The sequence below is a fragment of the Spinacia oleracea genome, chromosome 6, assembly GCF_020520425.1.
Source record: "Spinacia oleracea cultivar Varoflay chromosome 6, BTI_SOV_V1, whole genome shotgun sequence".
NCBI classification, from domain to species: domain Eukaryota; kingdom Viridiplantae; phylum Streptophyta; class Magnoliopsida; order Caryophyllales; family Amaranthaceae; genus Spinacia; species Spinacia oleracea.
This window is the reverse complement of record NC_079492.1, coordinates 1,279,207-1,304,008: the sequence shown is the minus strand read 5'-3', so window position 1 is coordinate 1,304,008 and position 24,802 is coordinate 1,279,207. Positions and strand designations below refer to the sequence as shown.

Genomic DNA, 24,802 nt, shown 5'->3' with positions numbered 1-24,802 from the left:
AAGCATCCTAACCAGTCGAACGCCTCTCCACCGGCCTCTCCGAAGGCCGACCCCTCGAAGTTTTCGGTAACCTTCCCGAAGGCACGTTCTCCCTCTCACTAGAGGAGCCAACGACGAACTTGCTCTTGCCCCTATTCTTTGCCATGGCCGCGAATTCTCGGTCTAGGGTTGAGATTGAGGGGTAGAAGGAAAAACGAAGAAAAAAGGAGAATTCAGAAACAAATTACCTTTTTCCGAAGCGGAATTCGCCGATAAAACGAACAACACAAGTTCCCGAAGTCTAAAGTTGGCCGAATTTCGTAGATCTGAAGAAACAAATTGCACTGCGATCGCCGGAATTTAGAGAGAGAATGGGTTTGAAAGAAGGAGTAAAAAGTTCGAAAAGAGCAAAGCACCCCGTATTTATAGAAAAGAAAAGAGGCGCATCAACTTCCTCAACCCACGATCTCCACAACACAATACAACTCCCAACACTTGTCATCAATGCAAATCATCCCTTTTCAAAAAAGAGAGGGAACTTTCGGACTTCTGACAGCTGGAAACCCACCCATTTAATTCTAAATGGACCGGGTCTGGGGGGCATGTTGTTTGGGCTCCCAATTGACTCTCAATTGGGCCACTAAGTCCAAAGCCCAATGGCTCTAAACAACAGCATCAAACCTACCAATGGCTATTCAGCCATCCATTAAGGCCCAAGGCCCAATAGCAATAAATGACCTATGGGCATTTATTATGCAAACACTATAAATAGGCCGCCAAGGCTCACACCTCAAGGTACGTCCAATTGACCGCCTTAAGACTACTCTTCTAGAGAACTTCTCTCTAGAATCGGAGCATCGTTCTTACTTAGGCATCGGAGGGGCTTTCCTCGGAAACACCCCCGAGGCTAGTGACTTTGCTCTTGTGCAGGTGAATTCGGACTCTACTCATTCAAACAAGCAAGATCTTCAACACATACAAAAGGGCCTTCATTCGAAACCCATTGTTTCCATCTTTACAACACCGGAACATAACATATAATAACTTTATATGGATAAACCCGATCTATTATAAGTACAACAGATTAGACTCCTTGGGAGTAATAGAAAGATTAGGAGAATGTACTCTCCCAACGATATATCTCTTATGGTACTTTATGAGATAAAAATTTGATCACATTAGAGTGACTATATATACCGTGCCAAAATTATGGTATACCTAAATCAGGTTCCAATGTTTAGTGTAGGTATCAAATAGACTTTACGGAGAGTTGGCGATGTTTTCTTTGTTGGTAGGCAACTGCTCTATCAGGTCGAAGTTCCGCAACGTGCATGTTAATTTAGCCTAATTTAAAACCTCTTTGGTAGTAAAGACAGAGTAAAGAAACTTCGATATTAAAGTACCGCTAATCGAAATTGAACACAAGTCAACTTCGGAGGTTGAAAATTTCGATGCATAATACACACCACTCCATTCAGAGGCATATCTTTGTTATGACCTGTGAGATACGATTCACTCAACGGAAAATTTTATAGTGTACTTTTATCACAACGCCTAAGTATAATTGTATAAATCCTATACTACATTGTTTAATTGACATCTAACTACATTGTTTAATTGACATCTAATTACACGATTCAAGATCCGCCACTCATAACTTACTACGAACCACGGCGAATCAAAAGCAAAAACGTAGTGATGTCACCCTTCATCAATTGGCTTCAAAATAAAGGGGTACCCGAAAAGGAGTTTCATGTTAAGGGTATGCCTTGCACATATGAGTAACAAAGGACCCCACATGTCCACCAAGCCTAACTCTTGTAAAAAAAATATGGAATAACATTTTTGATAAGAAAGCTCAAAATATCAAGCCAAACAAATTAAAATTTGGCCGACAAATTATGCTTTTGCTTGTCTAATCTAAGGCACTATGGATGGAGGCAAACCTATTTTAAAAAATAAGATGCTATCCTATAATTTAGCCTTGTCAAATTTCTCTACTAATAAAAATTATACTCCATTTTCTTTTTGTTTGCCCCGTAAAAGTGTTAGAAGTAATTCTTTTATATACATGAACTCTAGTTGGGTGAAATTGATTAGAGGGGAAAAAGGTACAAAATAGGATAAATACAGTGAATTTGAGGGTAAAATGATGAATCTAAATAATTATTTATATACGAAAAAGTATACAGTAAATTCAAAGTAAAATGCGAAAAAGAAAAGCGGGAACAAATATTAAGGAATAGAAGGGGTAAAGCGTTATATTGTTCATCAATAGAATGTGGATGATCATTGAAGTGAATATGTTGTTTGATTGTTAGAGATTGACAAGAAGTGTGTGCTTGAGAAATCATTTCTAAGGTGACTTTTCCTTGTCCCTATAACCCTAGCTTTTTCACATGTTATATTATTATATTCATATTTTATTTATGATCATTTATGTTTTAATCAAGGTTTGTTTTAGGAAAGTTTTTAGTGGCTCTAGTCATCATAAGTTAACTTTATAGTAATTATATCTTTGAACTTAGTGAAGTTGGTTAAAGCTCTAAAATGACGTATAAATGACTCCTCTAGAGTAGAGCCGAAATTTCTCAATTTTTTTTAAGGAACTACTGTAGAATGTTTGGTTTTTAGATAGCCAAGTCATGCATATTTTCACAACTGAGGTAAATTCGATTTACAAACTTTTATATAACACAGTCTTACATAAAAGACCACCTTGTGTCAATTAAGTTAATCAATGAAACCAATTAGTTAAGCAATAGAACTAATTAGTTAAATATTTAAATCAATTAGTTAAACAAAAAAACTAATTAGTAAAGCACTAGCACTAGCACTAGAACTAATTAGTTAAGCAATCAAAGTGGTCTTTCTGAAAAGGCGGCCTTACACAAAAATCACCGCGATTTGCAAAAAGATATTATACTACATCTAAAAGAGGTGCGCTTTAGCATTCCAAACCTTCACCGGCAAAATTGTGGATCTTTAACTTGAACAATAGGGCTCCGTTGCTCCGATCACTATGGGGCATTCTAAATTAGGTTTTAAGCACTTTCAACCATAAAATCGACCTAAAAATGATTAAAAACTATACACCAAACGTGATCTTCACCATTGTCAAGCCCAACATTTGAGGTGACATGAAGTGATAGCATTCAAGGAAATACAGTGTATTGGAATTCATTGTCACGTTGGCTACAACGTCATTTGAATTGATATCATGACAACTAAATCCGAACAGAGGTAGTTTGAATTAATATAGTGACAACTAAATCCGAACAGAGGTAGTTTGAATTGATATGGTGACAGCTAAATCAGAACAAAGGTAGTATATGAATAAATATTACTCCGTAATAGCTTATAACAGCATTCGAGATCATTGCACCAAATCTTATACTTCATTTGGTTAATCTTCAAAACCAAAGTCACTTTATTCTAAAGGTTTCAGCAGGAAATAAACGGCACAGGAATGAAAAAGCTCAAGCATCAAATCTTGACTTTGTAATTTTTTGCATATATACTCTATATAACGGTTGGACAACTATATAAAAACATAAACATGATTGTAGAAAGAAACATCAAGAAAAAAAGGTAACAGAAATAAAAACAAATTGACAAATACCAGCTCTAGACTGTCACATTATAACCATATACAGTTCATCGGTTCCCACATAAACGACTCAACTCATCTCTTGTATATGGATGATTCGGCAGTTCACCCGAAGTGCATAAAAGTAGCACAAAAAAGTCAGGTAAGGTTCACATTTCGCATGCCATATGTTCATTTCGAAACATTTTATCCCAACCAGAATATGCAAACTGCTACTATAATTAGCTTAAAGTTTCTGCATAACAACTGAGTTAGCAAGGCCAGCTTGCTCTATTGTCTGGTTCAGATCATTGAGCGGTTTGGGAGGAAACCCGACAGTCTGAAGCTGGTAAGTTCTACTTCCTCCGGGCCGGGAGGCATCAATGAAGGCCCGGATATCATTAATTGTGTGATTGTAGTTAAAATGAGCCACCATACGAGTTCCATCTGCTAACCTGAGCTGAATTGGAGTTGATGGTTGGCTCTGATCCACAACCAGCCCAGCAGAAGGAGGTGGGGCAGAATTCAGAGGAGCAGAAGCAGAAGCAGTTTGCTCAGTTGTTGCAGAAGTGCTGCCGCCAAGGGTTCTTCCAACACCTTGAAATGAAACAACGCGCTTCACGGGTTCCTGAAGTAGACAACCGAAAAATCAGAAAATTGTGAAGTATAACTTTTCTTAAATTGCATGCAAAGCCTAAGGCTCAATTTGGTTTGGTGTAAACGTTTTCAGTGCAAAATGATTTTCCATGGAAAACATTTTCAAAGGGAAAACACAATTCCAAACTAGTTTTCCTTTGTTTGGTTCCTTAAAAGAAAATGAGAGAAGATGGTAAAGATTGAGGGGAAGAACGGAGAGGAAGGTAAGGTGGAAAAGTGGTTTCCCTCCCTCTCAAATGGAAAAGGTTTTTCCACCTTTGAAGGAGTTATGGAAAATTGAATTTTCCATCCCTTCTCAAACCAAACAAGGTAAAATGATTGAAAAGAGGAAAATCGTTTTCCATGAAAACGTTTTACACCCTACCAAACGGAGTCTAAGTTAAAGATAATATAGGGACCGAGGGAGAATCAGTTAGCAAGGATATGCATCAATGCATGCATGGTGCTAGAACAGATAATAAGAACATGCTCTATCATCATCAGCTATAAAAATGTACCAGTAACAAATGAAGCATAAATATTTAACTTTAAGCAACTTATTACTGAAAGAAGAAAAAGTGAAGTTAATAAAGCACTCACAGGACAGTCTCCCTCCCTTCTAATGAGATTGCAATGGACTGGAGACCTTCGATCTTCAGGTTCAAGCTCTTTCGGGCACTCAGATTTGCCAATGCTCTGCATTAGATTACATGCAATGTAAATCAAGTTAGATATGCTGTATTGATTTCTTCAATTATTTTTTATTACCACTGGCAACCGAATCTGATTTTATTACCTCTATAAATGATGCATTTTCAGGGTCATCCAACCTCCTGAGTGGACCATCATTTACGGTGAATCCATTCTGCCAGAAAACAATGTTATGGACAACACCCTCAGATGGCTGTGAGGCTCCAGCTACTGCCTCCCCAGAAGCAAGTGTTCTTCCAGTACCAGTGAAGCTACTCGAGCTAGAAGGCCGCAGGTTCTCCATAGGACCTTCAACAGCACCTACTTGCCTCGCTTGGTTGAAAATCGCATCCACGTCATTACCCTTCGGTGGTCCTTGGACCAGCATTCCACTGCAAATCAACAATTTCAACCATTTGGCAAACTTTTCAAACTCTCTAAGGTTCCTTATAATTGGAAATAAAAAAAATAAAAACCATTTTCCAGGGGAAAACATAAATATGTTTTCAAAGTATTGGACGATTGATTTTCTTTTGTTGGGTCTTTGCAAGAAAAGCTAGAGAGAATACGAGGAATGGAAATGGATGGGAGGAGAGATAGGGGATGAAAATGTTGCATCCTTCCTTTAAAAAGTTACTCCATAAACTATCCTCCGTTGAGAAAACTACTTTCCAGAAAATGAGAAAACTCATTTTCTTGGAAAATATTTCCACACAACCAAATACTGTAAAGCGCAAGAAGGTTTTCCAACAAACCTCCTAGCAATCAAATGCATGTTTTTGTCCTAGATATTTTGACGTTTAACAGTTAAGACAAAAACTTCTCCCCGTGTGTGTGTGTGCGTGTGTGTGAATCTCTGACTTTGTTTGTAAGTTTAGCAATTAAAAGACCTCATTAAAAGAACACAAGGAGACTCGGTCAACTTGCAAGGAAGGTGTCTGAAGGTTGTTCCTACTCCTCTTTAACATAAATATTCAAGGTCATCTCTGCCGTTTGTAAGAAACTCGGTCCCTTGAAAATACTTATGAGCACATATTGATAGTAAGAGCTACATAGCTTTACGGATCATAAACAAAGGTCCATGTGATGTCTGTAAGTTAAAGAACAATGCTACATGTCTGTGGTACATTCAACTAGAATATCTGATAAGTGGAACTTTGCAAAAGGTGTAATAATTGAAAAGGTACAGAAGTAGATTGAAAAAGGGATATCACATTAACAAATCTCAGAACATAAATCTGTTTTCCAACAATCATACACAACTCGCCCTGTCCCAAAACAGTATAACTGCATAAGGGATGCAGTCGACTCCGAAAACTACAAAATACCAGAGATCGAACTCAGGTGAATATATGATCAAATCTTTGACCGGAAGAAATGTTCACTGTAGTATTATGAGAGCCAGTCTTCAAATATAACAATCCCATTCCCTCTCCTCTTTCTCCATCCCTTTGTTTTCTTTCTTTTTCCAAACACCTACTGACCTACCCATTACAGGATGATATAAATCAATTTTAAAGCCACGTTTCATCAACTCCTTTGGATTCGACATAATGAGAAATTAGTGGACAAACAACTTATTGACATAGTAGAGTTCCCCACAACTTATACAAGGATCAAATCTTTCGCAAGAGAGTAAAGTAATGACTTAAAAGAAGGGGTGAAGGGGGTTACACATTATCTAAGCTCCCAAGAGACGATATCCCATCTCTGATTCCAATCCCTTTGCCATGTATGTTTGGCAACAAGCAAGAATAAGTTATCTGAAGGGGACCAAAACTAATACACATATTTGAAAGAGAGTACCACTTACTAAGGAAATAAACAATGGTACTAAAACCTATGATCGTATCTCAATTCGTTACACTTGCCACACCCAACTAGATACAGTTACACCCACATACTTGAAACACCCATCATTAAAACTAATCATTCCATGATCCCAATTATTAAAACTAATCATCCCAATCATTGTCTCCAATCCATTTCAATAATAAATAAATAAAAAATGAGCTTTGTCCCTTTTGATAGCCTAATTTCCATTGCCTCTTGGACTGCTAATTAGCATCTTATACCTGACACCGACACTTCAAAGACCAGCCCACTGAATTTTCATATGTATCGTCACATATTCCCAATAATTGACATCGATGATCAAAATATTGTCAAATACAAAACGTAATCATGCCAGAGCAGCACTTAATAACATCATAAACAACAACAACAATCTAATCCTTACCATGTGCACTAAAAAACAAGCATAAAAATGGAAAATTAGAAAGGTAAACCCTCCTCATCACCATGGACCATATAGGCATATATGCCAAAATTTCTAAAAAACTAGCACTCCGTATTTGCAACAAAAAGAGGACAGTTCAGTTCTTGACACAAAACAAGCATTGAACAAAACAAACTCAAATTGTGTTCATCTCCTCACCTTATTTCCACGGTTCATACTCCATATAAGTTCAGTTTGTAAAGTGTTAAGTGTTAACCAAGTTCAATTCACAACTACAATAAGTTTTACTCGTAATAAGTTAAGATAAGCTAGGTTTCAGGCAATCAATTAAGATCATTTCAAATAAGTTTAGATAAGTGAAAGCAGATGAAGAGAGCACATCTTCAATTACATATACATAAACAACAGTTTTTTTTAAAAAAGAAGAAAGCTTTTGAAACTAACAAGCAGTGAACAAGAATCCCAATTATATCAAAAAAATTATTTTTCAGGCAAAGCTAAGAAGAGTAGCTCTTAATCGTCTAACAAGCCGAACATGACAACAACTTCGAACAGAAAATACGACCTAATATGCCTTATTTAGTTAATTTCTTGAAACCATATATGCTCAACAACATAGTCTCACAATTATATCATGAAAATTTACCAATTAACATAAAATCAACAAAAAGAACAGTTCTGAAACAACCCAAACTGACAATATCAAATCATCAACTTGGAATTAACTAATACAAAAGCTGTAATTTTCGCAAATCTTTGAGCAAAACAACCTCAATTTTATCAAATTAACAAAACATCTCAAGCTAAACCAAAACATATCCAAAACCTAACATTGCCGACAAATTATCAAATGAGCACCAAAAAGAACACAAAGCTGAATTTTTCACAAAAAACATTAAGAAAAGAAACCTCAATTTCATCAAATTAACAACAAAGGCAATCCTTAAATAACCCAATTTAAACTAAAACAGATCAAGAACCTAAGATTAACCACAAATTATCAACTGCGTACAAATGAAATTTACGAGAACAGTAGAAGCGCAAACCTTTTTTCACCGCCAGTGTAATACTCTTGAGGGGCGTTATCAGAGTCGCTATCTGAATCAGGGCTTGAGCGGCGATTCAAGTCGGCGAGGGTTCGAACCCCACCGGCAGGACGACTCCCACTACTAGCAGATCTCGTAGTTTTCTTGTCTTTAGACGCCATTAAAATTGAAAATTCAAGCTTATTTGATTGAATTTTCACCCAATTTGTTTTTGGTTTTGTAAATTCTCCTACTATAAACTGTGATGTGTGAGGAGAGAGAAAACTGCGTGGATGGGGGTTGAGTTTTTATGCGATATTTTATGGGGGTGGTCAGTCAATGCTAAAATAGTCATTTTTATGTAGGAAAATGAGATGATTTGGGTAAGACTGTTCTAACTTTAGATGCTTGATTTATTTATTTTATTTTATTTATTTATTTGGGTTGGTTGTACCAAAGATAATTAATTATTAAAAATTCCTTGGATTTTGGATTTATTGGGCTACAAAATTGTTTATGTACCAAATGTTTTTGTACAATTGTACCCCGTGATATCCAACAACAACAAGTCTTGGGTTAATCATACAACAATTATTCCCCTAAACTAAAATGAGATTAGGGAGAATCAATTGATTACGTTATTGAGGCGGTTTACGTGTCACTTAACATGTTATGTGTATTATGGTACTAATGTGTACGAATGCGATACCGACATACTTTTAAGGGAGGTAAGGTAAATGATCCAATTAACGTACCGACATATTTTTAGATGATCTTGCATTATAACCCATGAGTTGATCACATTCCTCTTGCTTAATGAGAGTATATTAATAGCTTGTGTTATAAGTACAAGCATATGAAACGCTTAATTAGTGAAGTATTTCTCTTTCAAAGAAGTAATTTATTTAAGTTGCTTTAACATGCTTTGATGTTAGCGGTTCTATTTGTTAAACCCCTAATAAATTGGGAATTTCTTTACGTTTCATTAGCGGTTCTTTGTTTAAACACGGGAAATAGTTTTAAAATCAATTTTGGTTTTAACAATTTCTGGAGAAATCGTTCGTTAAAAACGCGGTGATAAATCAAATCTAGTACCAAATTGACAAAATTCACATGAACAGATTCTTTGTTCGTGTCTTTGCTTTGTAGTGTCTGTACCTCTTGGATTTTTCTTTTTTATATCAGGTTTTGGATGTTTGCACTTTAGTAATCGTACTTTACAACAATGTTTTACCAAAGTACACAACCGATGTCCATTTCATTGCTCACAAAACTATGGTACATGCATATGATATTTAGCTTAGTAGGTTAAAATTCGGAGCAAGAATGGTACCAATAACCTACCACTGAATCTCATCTACATCATTTGCCTTTTGTTTTACGTCAAAAGACAAACACACTCATGGTATATGCACAGTGGACATGTTTTGCATTTCGTCGCACATTTTGCGTCAAAACCGGTACTTGTGTTTGTATACACTAACTAAAAATCATAGTATTACATTGTGTTTGTGCTACACATTTAGGTATGGGAGTACATCTTTGGAGTATCATTCATCAACAAGAGTATTGTTATACATCATACGTTAAAAACTAAATACTCCGTACAAAAATCATACTTGTATTTAACATGTATGCGAGAGTGGTACCAATAACCTACCACTGAATCTCATCTACACTTCCTAGATCAATGTTGTCAACCCATCACCAAAGGCCGTTTATCGAGGCGATGACTCTGCTTTTGATTCCTTAGTTCTTCAATCTCAACAAGGATTTTTCTTCGAGCAATTGCGCTTTCCACGTATTCTTGTAAAGGGGGAAGGGATCCTGCTTTTGCATCTGTAGTAGAATCCTTGATTGCTTTGTTCCGAATAACCTGTTGAAAGTACATTATATTATATTATCTAAATGCAAATATATCACTTTTACTGAGTAATTCTTGAGAAAAAGAAAAGTTTACCCTAGAAGCCCAGCGACGCTCTGCATGTTGACACACATCTCTGATATCCCGTCCAGACAAACTGGTTGTTTAAAGGAACAAATAAATAGACATTTGGAGTATCAGCATTCAGCATAAACAAATAAAGGTAGTATTTTACATTATTAGTTTCATTCTTCTCACCTAAAAACACCCTTTTTAAAGTTTAAACTAATTTCAGTCATAAACTGAACTTAGGTAGCCCTTGTTTAAACTAATTGGCCCTTATATGAACTCTTCTGAAACTTTTACCTAAAAACACCCTTTTCTAAACTAAATTCAGTCGTAAACTGAACTTTATTTAAACTAATTGGTCCTTATATGAACTTTTCTGAACTTTTAAGTGAAGTGAATATTCATAGGCACGGCTGTTTAGTTTATGAAGGGACTCATAATGTGTAAGTGCAATGCATACAACAACAAATCATTATCCACAAGACTATGACCATGCATATATTCGTCTATAGTTGTATGGCAATTTTTCCATGTTCAAAGATAAAGTTAGTGCACAAATAGTTGAAATTCACTTACCCTTCAGTGACCAAAGCAAACTCCTCAAGTTCAGAATTGGTTAGGTGCTTTGCATACTGAGCTGCTATTTTCTGTCGATTCTGCTGATCAGGTAGACCAAAGAAAATCAACGAATCGAATCGGCTGAAAATAAAACACTTGCAGAGACGGTTAGGGAACAAAGTTTGAAGTTATGAAAATGCATATAAGATAGAATGCTTCTTAATAATATTAGTAGTAGATACCTAATAAGAGCAGGGTCAATATCCTGCTTTCTGTTTGTTGCAGCAATCACCACCACTTTCTTATCTTGTTCAAAGCCATCAATCTGTACCAAATAAGTTATCTATCAGATATCCGGTCACGGTCTAGTAAATACAAAGTAAAGTCATATCTTTCTGACAAATGCAGTTTTTGATAATCTTTGTAACACGAAATGACAGAAACTAGAAGGTAAAAGTTAACCAGCACACACTAAATTAAAATTCCACAGTAGATTTCAGGTAATTTCTTGACAGGCTTAAGCAACACGTCATTGAGTGTCATTAGAGAACCTAATTTGAACAGGGTGTAACATATAAAGTTTCATTCTTTTGGACTCCTTCGGTCTTGAAGACTGATTTACCTGCCTCAGTAACACCGACAACATTCTTCGAGTAGCTTCATGTATGTCACTATCACGGGCAATAGCAAAAGAATCAACCTGCAACACATCAAATGTGGTCATGTGAGTAAAAAGTTTAAGGTTGCTCATTAAATGTTAAACAAGCTGCAAGAAACTAAATACTATTCCACTTTCTAAATTTAGTAAGTTAAATTTTTTAATTTAGTAAGTAAATGGAAAAGAAAGGAAGAGAAGGAATGGAAAGAGATTTCATCTACTATTTTGTCGATCACCCACCTTATATTCCTCTTCAAGCCAACATTTCCTTTCTCTAATTGCCACAAGTTATCTATGTCCCCCAATGACTCTCACCCCAAGGTACACTTGACGTCAATTATGGCTCATAACTACAACTGCCATCTGTTTAACCTTTAATATCGAGACCATAACATCTCCCAACCATGACTTGAATTACTTGATTAAACAACTATAAGTTTATAACAACATTTAACCCGTGGATTATTATAACTTTTCTTACATAGGTTATGTTTGAAATAATATCGCGCATTAAATTCCTAAGAAATGACCCAAAAGCAAATGTGACCTATTACTTAGGGACGGAGGGTACATATAATATATAGATTTTCCTGTTCTTTTACTCCTAATTCCACATGCAGAATAAGAACTTTTAAGCATGGTGTCAGGTACCTCGTCCAAAAATATGATAGCGCCATCAGGAAGCTCATTGGCAAGTGAAAAAACTTTTCCAAAGAGACGTTCACTTTCACCATAATACTTAGACATGACAACTTCCAGCGGCACATACAGTAATGGAACCCCCTATAAGACACAGTTAAAGAGAACTTAGTCAAGTATATGCTATAAACAACAATACTATGACTTAATTATGTAGCATGAAACCACATATGTAAACCAACAAAATATGTAGCATGTCATATTTCTTCTACAAACGGCACTCAGTTCTTCTGTATTTCGCAGAAAGAAGCACAAATAACAAGCTTGGAGACAATATAGAATTGCTTCCTTGCGGTCTAATATTTGTGAATTGTGATGTTAAAATTTACCGAAACATGCGACAAATAGAAACTTCATGTCACGTGTAAACAAAGGCCAACTAATAAAAGCACTGCTGAAAAGGTATACGGCAACTTTTGTACAAAATAAAAAACAAGTAAACTTTATACTAAAAAGATTATTCCAAATGTAGGGAAACAAAATCCATCTATAATTAATCATTACTGAGAGCAAGGGATTACCGCCTGATTAGCAATAACACGAGCACATGATGTTTTCCCGGTACCTGAGAGCAAAACACATGCTTAAGAAGTAATCTACCAGTTTGAAGATGTCAAATAAAGTCTGTCATTTCTTTTATAATATTGCCATTGTTAGATTACAGGACAAAAGCTGTTAACATATTTTCAATTTATTTTAGAAGGAAAACCTGGAGGGCCTTCAAAAAGCACAGCTCGGGGTCTATTCGACTCATAATTTCGCCGAGTTCCACGGGCAATATCATCATAAACTTCAGGACTACGCAGAGCCAACAGGACAGTATCCTCTATTTCCCTGAATTAAAGAAAAGAGGGGGAGAAAAGGTTGATAAGCGATAAATTGTTTCCCACGAAGAATTTTAAGGGTTGCAAATTTATTAATAATTCTGATAAAATATGCTGTCTATTATACATGGAGTATATCACCACACACTGGCACGCCACAAATGCAATTATTTGATAAAAGGCACAAATATAACAGATAAAGAAGATAACTCTTACCTACTTCACAGTTATTTTCATCACCAAGCGAAATTGATTACATGACATACAAATGCCTATTACGTTTAAGTTGCTCATACAACCAGCAACCAGTTATTCATACTTTCTCAATTTGCGGTCTGAAACAGAACAAAAATTCATCTAGAGTTCTGGATCTACTATTTTACTTAATATATAATAGACTTCTTGTATATGCTAAACTGACAGACAACTGGGCTTATATATTAACAAATTGCATGTATGTGCGATTGTGCGGACCCATATTAATTAGAAACCTCTAAACTTAGTCTACTATCTTCACTAAAACAAGTCATAAAAGGCCAAATTTTCAAATACCTCTTTTGCTGATCATAGCCCGCAATGGTATCCCATGATACCTCTTCAGTAGCATCACCAGTAAGTGGCTTATCAAGCCCGAATACACGTACGCCCATGGCTTCTAAACTAGTAATTGATTTACTTGTCGATGGCGTTCCAGCAGGACTACTTTCTGTGGCTTTACTCTGCCCTGGCCTTTCACCAGCTATTTGCATGATGGAGATTAAAGCCTCAAGCTCAGCAAGACTAAAGCTTCCTTTCTTCAGGAACTCAACCTCCTGAAAAGAAGCAAAAACATCAATTCAATGCTAGATACCAATATTAATCCCTTTGATTTCTGAAAAAAGGACATATTTTTATCTGTAAGGACATTCTAAACTCTAAAGTTAGAGTAAATTCTAGGCAATAATTACCGGTTTATCAGGACTTATCAATGACCGAAATATAAGAACACAGAGATCACTGTCTTTTGATAAAGTTTCTCCTGTGGCAACATTACTCCCTCCACTTTCTCTCTTTCCATTTGGGAGGCTAAGTGCAAGCTGCCAAGCAACTGTGCTGAAATTATACATGATAACAGAAAATACAATCACAATACATAACTATTTGATTACTACCAGTGCAAAAATAAAACTGAAATTGCAAAAACATATCTGACTTCCAGAACACATATAAAAAGGAAAACCAGAAAGAGATTGGAAATGCTTAAACTTGAAATTACCTGTCCCAGGATTGAACTTCCATAGGCGAACCCCCATTGAGGTTTGAAGCAAGGTTTGCTATCAGTCTAGGGATTTCACAGTAAGCGGGTACTTGGAACTTGATAGCAACCTACATATTTCGATAGAGAACCATTATGAGAACAATGCCATTAAAAGGAAGCCAAGATAAAAGCATAAGAGAAAAGAAAACGTACAGACATGGATGAACAAAGCTAACAGCCTTCTCTACAACAATATAAGAGATACCTATTAATTTTGTTTGTATTTTTTGACTTTGTGAGCCCTTACATGATACTTCCTCCATTTTTTTATAATTGCACCATCTTGGTTTTAGCACTATTCACACATTCTTATATACTTATTTTTTGTGATTTATATGTAAGGAAAAATATATTCATGTGGGATCTTGTTAGATTCGTCTCGAAATATACTTTCAAATTATCAAATTTTTATAATTTTTTAAAATGTATAATGAGAGATATTAGTGGTTAAAATAGTGCATTGGCAAGCGTGAAATCACAGATGGTGCAATTAAAAAAAAATGGAGGAAGTATATTTATAGGCATAAGGAAAAGCTTGGTGGGGGAGGGTTGCAGATAAATCTACCAGAACACACTCCATTGTTGGATCTAATGCAAATGGACCGTGGTATAGGCTAAAAGGGCCATGTTGCAACTGAGAGTTCAGATCTATGAAACTCACCAGTTACAAGTCTATTCCACTTTTATGTGCTGTAACAGTCCCTTATTTTACGCCCCCAAAGCTGATTTTCCTCCTTAATATCAGAAAGCTTTTATAGTTTTATGTTTTATTCCCTTGGTTTTAATCTGACAGATTTATGTCATAAAAGAAAATCTTCAATTACATTTTCCTTACGTCTTTAAAAAGAAGACTCTTGCTGTCCAGAAATACACAAAAAATCATCTTCTTCCCTCTTCCTGTACTGATTCTCCTCTCTAGTTCTGAGCATGATTGTGAATCCTAATCTCCCTTATTTGAGTGCACATCAAGGGAGATAGCTGTGTGAAATCTTGGGGGGCAATGTCATTGCGATTGCACCATAGTCGGGGCGAATTTTGCTTCTAAGACAGTGTTCATAACACGTCACAGTTTCACAAATACATTAAACTATTTGACCCACATTGTTAACCATTTTCTTTCTAACTATCTACTGATTTTGCAGAGCTCTCTTGTTCTAACAGTTTAGAAGCAAAATTCCATCTGCAATTTCAGATTATGGATTCATCCTTGTTCAAAACTCTTCCTGATCTCTCTAAACTAAAAGCGTTAGATGGTACAAATTACAAGTGGTGAGCTCAAAACTCCCGATCTTCTTCGAACAACTCGAGATTGACTATGTCCTCACAACAGACTGCCCTCAACATCCCGATGCCACTGCGACTGCTGAGTGCTGATGCTACACCTTCTGATCTAGATGGTCAAATTGCAAAATATGAAAAACATAACAAATTTGTTAGAGGTCATCTTCTCACTCATATGACCAATGCCCTATTTGATCTCTTTATTAATAATAAGTCAGCAAAGTCAGTTTGGGAGACCTTGGAGAAGAAATATGGGACTGATGATGCCGGCAAAAAGAAGTATGCCACTGGAAAATGGTTGCACTTCAAGATTATTGATGAAAAACCAATCATGGATCAAGTCCATGAGTATGATAATCTGGTCGCTGCAAGCCAATGTGCTAATCGAGAAGCTTCCTGATTCGTGGTCCAACTACCGCAACCATCTCAAACATAAGAATAAAGACATGTCGTTATAAGGACTCTACTCCCTATGAACTTTTCGTTAAAGCTAACCTTGTGGAATCTACTGTTCATAAGAATGACAGGTACAAGAAAGTTACTGGAAACTTCAAGAAAAACAACCAGAAACTTGAAGTCCAGAATAACAAAAGTGCAAATTTTAAGAAGAACAACAATGGCAAAGGAGCAATTGGTAGTGGCTGATATGTGTGTGGAGAACATGGTGACAAGGCATATCAATGCTACAACCGTCAAGGTGCTTCAAAGATTGGACAAAAGCAAGACCAGAACAAGTCTCAAGCTGACCAAACTGAGGATCAGAATGATATTATTGTTGCAGTAGCTGAACTGAACTTAGTTTGTAACAAAGCAGATTGTATCATTGAGACAGGAGCTACCAAACACTTTTGTGCAAACAAGGAGTTGTTTGAGAACTTCGAGGAAGCTGCAAATGGGAAGCAAGTCTTCATGGGAAACTCTAGCAGTGTTGAAGTCCTTGGTAAAGAAAAGATCTCTCTCAATTGTGTTGTTGAGTCTATTAATAAAACTTCTACTTCTGCTTACTTGCTTGAGTCGGTTGATCTTTGGCATGGTAGATTGGGACATGTAAAATATGGTTATTTGAAACGTTTGCAAAACATGTCTTTAATTCCTAATCTAGTTGGAAATGGCCAAAACAGATGTGAAATATGTGTTTAGGATAAACAATCCAGAAAACCTTTCAAGACTGTCACAAATAGACAAACAGAATTACTTGAATTGGTACATACGGACCTAGCTGACTTTAGGAATACCGTAAGCAGAGGCGAAAAAAGGTATTACATTATATTTGTTGATGACTATTCTAGATATACCAAAGTGTACCCTTTGAGAACCAAAGATTAGAACAAAAGTTTTTAATTTATAAGGCAGAAGTAGAAAATCAATTGGACCGTAAGATCAAGAGACTTAGGTCCGATAGAGGCGATGAGTACGAAACAACCTTTCTAAAGGAACTTTGTGAGAAAATGAGATTATCCATGAGTTGTCCGCTCCCTACACCCCCAACAAAATGGCATTGCTGAAAGGAAAAATAGAACTGTTAAAGAGATGATAATGATATGTTAATAAGTTCTGGTTTGCTGGACAACATGTTGGGGGGAGGCCGTACTTTCTGCTAATTATGTGTTAAACAAAGTACCCATAAGAAACTAGATAAGACCCTTATGAGTTATGGAAAGGCCACAGACCTAACCTAAAATACATAAAGGTATGGGGGTGTTTAACTAAGGTAGGTTTACCTTCCTTTAAACGGGAAAATGTTGGACCTAAGACTTTTGATGTTGTATTTGTTGGTTACGCTGAAAACAGTGCAGCCTATAGGTTCATGCGCTTAAATGATAGATCAATGTGTGAATCTAGAGATGCTGATTTTTTTGAGCATGTTTTCCCTTTAAAGAAAAATGTTATTCTTCATGATGTGCCAATGTTTGCTCGCACTTCCTCTTCTATGCCTTTAATTGTCTATGAAAGACGTAAAAGACGTAGGATTGAAACTAGCTTGGGTTGTGATTCTTTGACTACCTTTTTTTAGTGAACTTAATGACGTGGATGAATTAGACAAACTTGTTGTATGCTTACATTGGTTTGATGATGAGCCTAAAAACTTTGAAGAGGCTATGAGTTATGTTGATGCTACTTTTTGGAAGGAAGTTGTTAATAGTGAAATAGAGTTTATTATGTCTAATCATACATGAGAATTTGTTGAGTTACCTAAGGGTAACAAAGTTATTGGTTGTAAATGGATCTTTAAAAAGAAAAGGTACAAGGCAAGGCTTGTAATCCAAAGGTTTCACTCAAAATTTTGGCATTGTTTTCTTTTACACTTACTTACTTGTGACTAAGATCCCCACTATTCGTGCTTCACTTGCTTTAGCTTCAAGTTATAAGTTAATTGTCCATCACATGGATGTAAAAACTACTTTCTTGAATGGCGACTTAGAGGAGTTAATTGATATGGTACAACCCCTGGTTAGTTCCCTTTCAGGAACATAAAGTGAAGTTGAAGAAATCTTTGTATGGGTTGAAACAAGCTCCAAAACAGTGGTACGAAAAGTTACATAAAACCATTCTGAGTTTTGGATTTATTGTGAACCGTGTTGATGCTTGTGTGTATTCAAAGATATTTGGATCAGATTGTGTTATTGTCTACTTATATGTAGATTATATGTTGATTTTTGGTACACATATTGATGTTATTAATGAAACTAAAAATCGTTTTTACCCTCACAGTTTGAAATGAAAGACTTAAGTGAAACTGATGTGATTTTGGGTGTTAAAGTTACCAAAACTAGTAATGGTTTCTCTTTGTCTCAAGCTCATTATGTAGAGAAAGTGTTAAAGAAATTTAACAGTTTTGATGTGGTGCCAGTTAAAACTCCGTATGATCCTAGCATTCACTTGAAAAACAATAAAGGGAATAGTGTGTCTCAATTTGAGTATGCTAAGATAATTGGGAGTCCAATGTTTCTAATGAACTACACTTGGCCCGATATAGCCTATGCAGTTAGTAGGCTTAGTAGGTATACACATAACCCTAGTAGAGATCACTGGAATGCTCTTAAGCGTTTGTTAAAATACCTTACCATGGATTGGGGTTTGCATTATGATGGATTTCCAACAGTGTTAGAAGGTTATTGTAATGCAAATTGGGTAACTGACAAGTGACAACGATGAGGTGAGTTCCACAAGTGGATACGTATTCACTTTATGTGGAGCAGTGATCTCTTGGAAGTCTTCTCTTGGAAGTCTTCTAAACAGACTTGTATTGCCGGTTCACTATGGAGTCCGAGTTTATTGCTTTGGACTTGGTCGGGCGAGAGGGCGGAGTGGTTGAGAAACTTACTGGTTGATATTCCATTGTGGGGCTGACCTGCTCCACCAGTATTTCTGCATTGTGACTCACAGGCTGCTATTTGTGTTGCCAAGAACAATGCTTATAATGGCAAAAAGAGACATATACATGTTAGACTTAGACATGCATTTGTGAACTTTGATAGAGAGTGGTGTAATCACTGTGGAGTATGTGAGGTCTGAGAGTATGTGGTGTAATCCTGTAGCTTCATTCTTGCAACAAACTCGGTGTTCTCGGGGTACAACTGATCTTTGAGTTCCTTCTTGAACTCTTCCCAGGTATCTATCTTTACCTTCCCCTCTTCGATACCGGTGTGCTTTGTGCGCCACCATAGCTTCGCATCATCCGACAAATGCATGGTTGCGGTATCCACCTTTAGATTGTCACTCATCTGACAAATTCTGAAATTCTGCTCCATGTCGAAGAGGAAGTTATCAACTTCCTTCTAGTCTCTAGCGCCGCTGTAGTCTCGAGGCTTTGGAGGTTTGATCTTCGTGGCACCACCCCCACCCGAGTCAGTCCTTGCAGCGCGCATCAGGGTCGCACACTTGTCTTGTGCATCTTCAGCTTGCCCTTTGATAAAGCTCTTGCATGAGCTCGTCGACCGCATTCTCGAGTCTCTCTATTTCTTTGGCTTGGCCAATCACAATTTCCTCGAGTCGGGTCCAACTCTCTGACTTGCCCTCTAGCCAGGCTAGTCGTTCTTCAATTGATCCCATCTCACATTGCTTGCTTGGGTCTCTTGATGCCTAGGTTTGAACCTTGGCTCTGATACCAACTGTCATGGTCCGAATGTTTTGACACCGGATCGTGCGGCGCGCTCTTGCCTATGGGGCGGCGAGGGCGCAAGCCTTGTGCGGAAAGTGAATCTCAAGGCTCGGGGCACGAGCGGGTGCTTGCTTCAGAATGGGCACTCTTGCCTATTGGCGATAAGAGTGATGGTCGAGGGTCGATCGAGGCGCTTGTGTACGCACAGCAGGCACAAGCGGGACCGACGACAAGAATGTATCGGTTTTGAGGGAGACTTTGTTGAGTCTTGGAAAGCTTAAAAACATGCGACAGCACCAATATCTATAAAGACTAACAACAACGCAAGTGATTAAGCAAAGACAATTCTGATGAGAGGTATTGGTTCATACCCCTCAAACAACAAACAAGAACAACAAAGCCTTAGTCCCAAAATGATTTGGGGTCGGCTAACATGAATCGTCATAGGAGATCGTCATTCTCACCAATCAAATCAGAAAGGAGCAGCAAGTAAAAAGAAAAAAACAAGGAAGAGAAAGTGGAATTAATGAAAGTAAGATAAGAAAAATGTATATACATTATAGAAGAAATATTGTAAGAGATAATAAAAATAAGTAAAGTTTAAAATAAATGAATAAGTAAAATAAGTACATTTCAGATTGGTCCATACCCCTCATAGAGGTTTATTTTTGAATTAGCTAAAAAACTGCCAGTGAACATTGGAATTACAGTAACATAATAATTCTTTCTAAAGCCTGGAAAACTATTAGAAAGATCATAGAAAGCAATAGAAAAGAGAAATACAATTAAAAAAAAGGTTGGATTCTAACACCAGGTTTCACCGAAGGTAAGGGTAGTTGTACATCTGGTTCTATGTTAACAAAAGGATTTGGAGGTGGCGACTCACGCGGTGGCTTCACCGGTCCTGCTTCCCAAAAAAATTATGTGGGTTACACTCATGAAAATCTTGGTGGCGGAGGTCGTGATGGTGAGATAGCCGAAGTTCAGAGAGGCCCTAGTGGAGGCAAATCGACCCGAGTCGTCGTCAAGAAGGGTGGTGTCGATAAAGGTAGAGCTGGAGCTGTTCTTGCGGGTGGGCACTGTGGTGGTTTTGCTACGGGTGCAATGGAGTATCCAGTAAACTTCATGGCCAATTATTCAAGTTGCAGGTATATTCTAGGTGATATTACCAAGGGCAAGGGCAAGGGCAAGGGCAGCGTGGTAAATTCACAAATTGGTCACACAACTCATGAAGTCAGTTGGGGAGCATATGCTTGGGAGGAATCCTAAGACAATGAAATGTTGTTAAGCTCACGTGAAGCTAAGGAAGAAGTGAGTTCTCCCAAAGAGTTGGGCTTAGTACATTGAGCCCAATTTTTCACTTGACAAGGATAATCCTTTTGTTGGGCAACTTTACCTATTTATCTCTATACCCATATTCTTATTTCCACCCAACAAACTCACTCATTATTCCGGAATCCAAACCCAACCCAACCATCTAGCCCACTTCTCTAAACCCACATTTGACTCCACTCATTCAAGGCCCAAATTCCCAACCCATAATCGGTTCAAACCACTGGCAAAACTTGACCAAACTTACTTCATGACTGCGTTTTATGGACCTTACAAGATAACTCAGAAAATTAGTGAGATTGCTTTCAAGTTACAACTATCCCCGTAATTCATGTGTCTCAACTTAAGAGAGCAATTGATGGTCTGACAGCCTCCCCAACCTTTCCTGACCAGCTGACTTCTGAGTTGGAACTGCTGGTGGAACCACTGGCTTTGCTGGATGTGCGCAACAAGGAGGGTGAAGGCACCACTGTTCTAATTCAGTGGAAGGGGTTGCCGTTCTGTGAAGCCACTGGGGAGGAGGCAGCCTTGCGTGGTGCTCGTTTCCCGGTCTTCCACCTTGAGGACAAGGTGATTTTTTGGGGGCGAGGTGTTGTAATGGACCACACTAACCCTGGCCCACCTGCCTTAGTTATCAACAGAAGGACAACACCAACAACAACCTCAACAACACCAACACAACAAGAGAAAGTGGAGCAGACCCTGAGCACTAACTGTCAAAAGTGGAGCAGCAACAGTCATTAATGATTGTACTTGCAAACTTTAGCTTGGAGATTTGTGAATTGGTTTGTGTAAGGAAAGAAAGGAGGGAGAGAGTATTGTGAATTGATTTGTGTACTGAGACTAGTAACCTAAAGTTACTGACTTGGAGATTTGTAGCCTCAAGCTACTACTTATCTTGTAACAACCCTACTTATCTTGGAGATTTGTAGCCTCAAGCTACTACTTATCTTGTAACAACCCTGTTTGAGTAGAAATCAAATAACTTCTTCTTCCCTGTATTGATGTGATGTGTGTTTGTTAATTGAGACTTGCAGGTTCTTTACAGATAGCTGTGTGAAATCTTGGGGGGCAACGCTATTGCGATTGCACCATAGTCGGGCGAATTTTGCTTCGAAGACAGTGTTCATAACACGTCACAGCTTCACAAATACATTAAACTCTTTGGCCCACATTGTTAACCATTTTCTTTCTAACTATCTACTAATTTTGCAGAGCTCTTGTTCTAACATCAATGCAGCGGTGCACCGTCAAATCTCATTTCAAAGTACCAAACTTTACAATTGGTCCAGCAGTCCATAAAGACAAGCAGTCGAGAAGCTTGGAAAAGCGACTAGGGAATTCTCCAACCTTCTTCGTCTCCCTCCCATTTATAGTCTATCTAAGGTTTCAAATGTTTTCAAAGCATATTCAATTCCTTTGTTTCTGCCTTAATATATTACTTGCTCTATCTAAATTTAGGTTTTATGTTAATTTATTTCCTTAATCGTCATTTTTGTTGTATTTACTAAACAATAATTGTTGTATAATAGTATGAATGCTTTGGAGTTTGGCTCAATACCTATTCTTTTCTCCATTAGTCAGTGATGATGATGAGGAGGAATTGAAACTGGGAAACTTCAAACAAACCAACGGATGTTACAAATCATTTGTTTAAGCTCGAACAAAGCATCATCAATCTGCTGTAAATCAAACCTAGAGTCGTACCGACTCTGGAAAATTATTAAGACTCACTGGATTTCTGAGCAGCGGAAACTCACTTATCTATCGCATAATTGTTGTTTCGGAATGACAATTCGAACCCACTTGATCTTATTGATTAATGAAATGTGGAAATCAAGTGGCATTATTACTGTAAATAATAAGATAATTGTAACACATATAGTGAAAACGTTTTGAAAATAGGTTTACTTGGTAATGGAGGTAGTAAAGAAGGTGATGCAGAATTTTTCAAGAAATTAGAGAAAATATTGTCTTATGCGGCAATGAAGAAGGTATTTGATGCAGAAACTTTACAAGGGTGATATGATACGTTTACCTTTTGGCCCTTTACAGCAACAGTGAATCGCGGATAAGAACCATACTTCATGCCTTTGCTTCTTAATAGATCCTCCAACCTAACCCGTTCCTTTTTTGCTATATCTTCCAGGTCATCATAACTTGAAGGGATATCAGATGGCAAGGGAGGATCGGCAGACACCTGCAAAGAGTTCAGCCATATAAAATGCAATGAAGAAATAAATCCTTTGAAATACCCATTTGGAAGTAAAGTTTAGAGACCAAGTTCCGACATTAAATCACAGGAAACAACAAGCAGACAAAATAGACTCGGCACTAGCAATCTATGAAAACAAAAATAGCTACTTAAGTTTACAAAGTAGTTCATCCAGATAACAAGCACAAACCTCATTGCTATCTGCATAAGCCACGTCTAGAGTTCCAACACCCACAACACCAGCTAGCACAAGCGGAATGCAAAGTGACCCCATAGGCTCGAAACTAAAAAATGGAATACGGCCTTTAAACGCATTGGATATTGGCTGCTGGGTTCCATATACTGCACATTACATGATTGCATAGAAAAATTAATACTGAGAAAATGTTTTCGTGGTAGAGCACCAGTAGTATCCACTGGAAAAAAAACAGATATATGTTACAACATAATTACAAAATCAGAATACAAGAACATAAATATCTTCCAAGACACTCCTACATAATTCACACAACTGTCAAGAAAAAAGATGTGGATTCATGAAAAGGACTTTCATTTCTCTGAGCTGCCATCACTGAATATTTAACTCGACTGAGCATCTTATAGGTAGGTACAGTTCAGAAGATCACAAAAATTTCAGCCCAATCTTGAATTTCCCATCTATAATTTAATAAATTTCTCTCTAGAAAAAATTATAAATGCCCTGCTGATAATACACACAAGCAGAATTCAAATATAGTATTTTTTCCCCAGCAAGAAACCAATACTAGAATTGACAACAATTAGCAAAACCCCAATTCAGAAAAGCCACTAATTTTTCAACACCAAAACTAGAGTTAACAACAATTAGCAAAACCCTAATTCAGAAAAGCCACTAATTTCTCAACACCAAACTAGAATTGATAACAATTAGCAAAACCCCAATTCAGAAAAGGTCATAAATGCAGTGATTATTCCGCCCCACCAAACAAAAATTAAGGGAAAAACATAATAAATAGTAAAATTCAAAAAAAAAACCATAAATTAAGCAGAGAATATTACCATGATAAAGACGAACATGAAGGGATTGAGGTTGAGATTGAGAGAAAAATGTGGGGTTTATGGTTTTAGACGAAGTAATTGCACTGCGCCAAACTCTTCTTGTTAATAATCGACTGAATGTTGACATTGTAGTTAATTTTTATTTTAGAGGATCAAAATTCGAGGGTTTTTGATGAATTGAAGTATGTTTGAATTGCTGGGGAAATGGCGAATTGGATTCCAGAGTCCCCCACCAGCAGTCCAGCACTATAGCACGAAGCATCTGATTCTGGAAATCTGGTACATTCAATTTCTTGGAGGACAGGTCATGTAATAAAAGAAGACGAGAAATTTTGTAGTGCAGTTTTACTTCCGCCCCGTTACAATTAAACCACTTCCTAGATTCCCCTATAGTCGTAAACCTTTGATTTTTGCCACTATTCACATTTTTCTACTTTGTTTATTAATGATCTATTTTACTAAGTCTTTTACTTAAATATTCAAAATCCTTCACTAATTATATTATGCATATGATTTATGTATATCGTATTTTAAACCTCATTCCGTATAATTGTTCAAGATAGAAGATCTGAATCTTGAGCCCTAAATCATGGTTTTAATTTTGTTCTCCAAACTTCATTGTTCTTTGCTTTTTTTTTTTAGTGCGAATGAGCCACAAGGGCAGGAATGAGGAACCGGGATGAAAACCCTAACCAACTGAGTTATCC

General features: G+C 37.1%; 2 protein-coding genes across 4 annotated transcripts; both read right to left on the bottom strand.

The window, feature by feature from the left end:
- Window positions 1–3,449: 3,449 nt before the first annotated feature.
- Window positions 3,450–8,507, bottom strand: LOC110777520 (plant UBX domain-containing protein 4). Its single transcript, XM_021982128.2, has 4 exons — window positions 8,180–8,507; window positions 5,001–5,286; window positions 4,805–4,900; window positions 3,450–4,196 (listed from the first exon to the last, which is right to left on the bottom strand). The coding sequence occupies exons 1-4, from the start codon at window positions 8,338–8,340 to the stop codon at window positions 3,816–3,818; spliced, it is 924 nt and encodes a 307-aa protein (XP_021837820.1). The 5' UTR covers window positions 8,341–8,507; the 3' UTR covers window positions 3,450–3,815.
- A 1,095-nt stretch (window positions 8,508–9,602) lies between these two features.
- On the bottom strand, window positions 9,603–24,427 carry LOC110777521 (vacuolar protein sorting-associated protein 4). Of its 3 annotated transcripts, XM_056831184.1 has the most exons (15): window positions 24,096–24,423; window positions 23,248–23,399; window positions 22,881–23,042; window positions 16,832–16,909; window positions 14,086–14,195; window positions 13,778–13,922; window positions 13,383–13,642; window positions 12,716–12,840; window positions 12,528–12,571; window positions 11,959–12,090; window positions 11,272–11,349; window positions 10,892–10,974; window positions 10,668–10,790; window positions 10,119–10,179; window positions 9,603–10,034 (listed from the first exon to the last, which is right to left on the bottom strand). In XM_056831184.1, exons 1-15 carry the CDS (start codon window positions 24,220–24,222, stop codon window positions 9,855–9,857), a joined length of 1,860 nt encoding a protein of 619 aa, XP_056687162.1. In that variant the 5' UTR covers window positions 24,223–24,423; the 3' UTR covers window positions 9,603–9,854. The 3 variants fall into 3 exon arrangements, 2 of the variants coding, with proteins under 2 accessions (XP_056687162.1, XP_021837821.2); XM_021982129.2 differs by lacking the exon at window positions 16,832–16,909 and having other exon boundaries at window positions 24,096–24,420; XR_008923135.1 differs by lacking the exon at window positions 9,603–10,034 and having other exon boundaries at window positions 10,115–10,179; window positions 10,668–10,747; window positions 24,096–24,427.
- Between the last annotated feature and the right edge of the window lie 375 nt (window positions 24,428–24,802).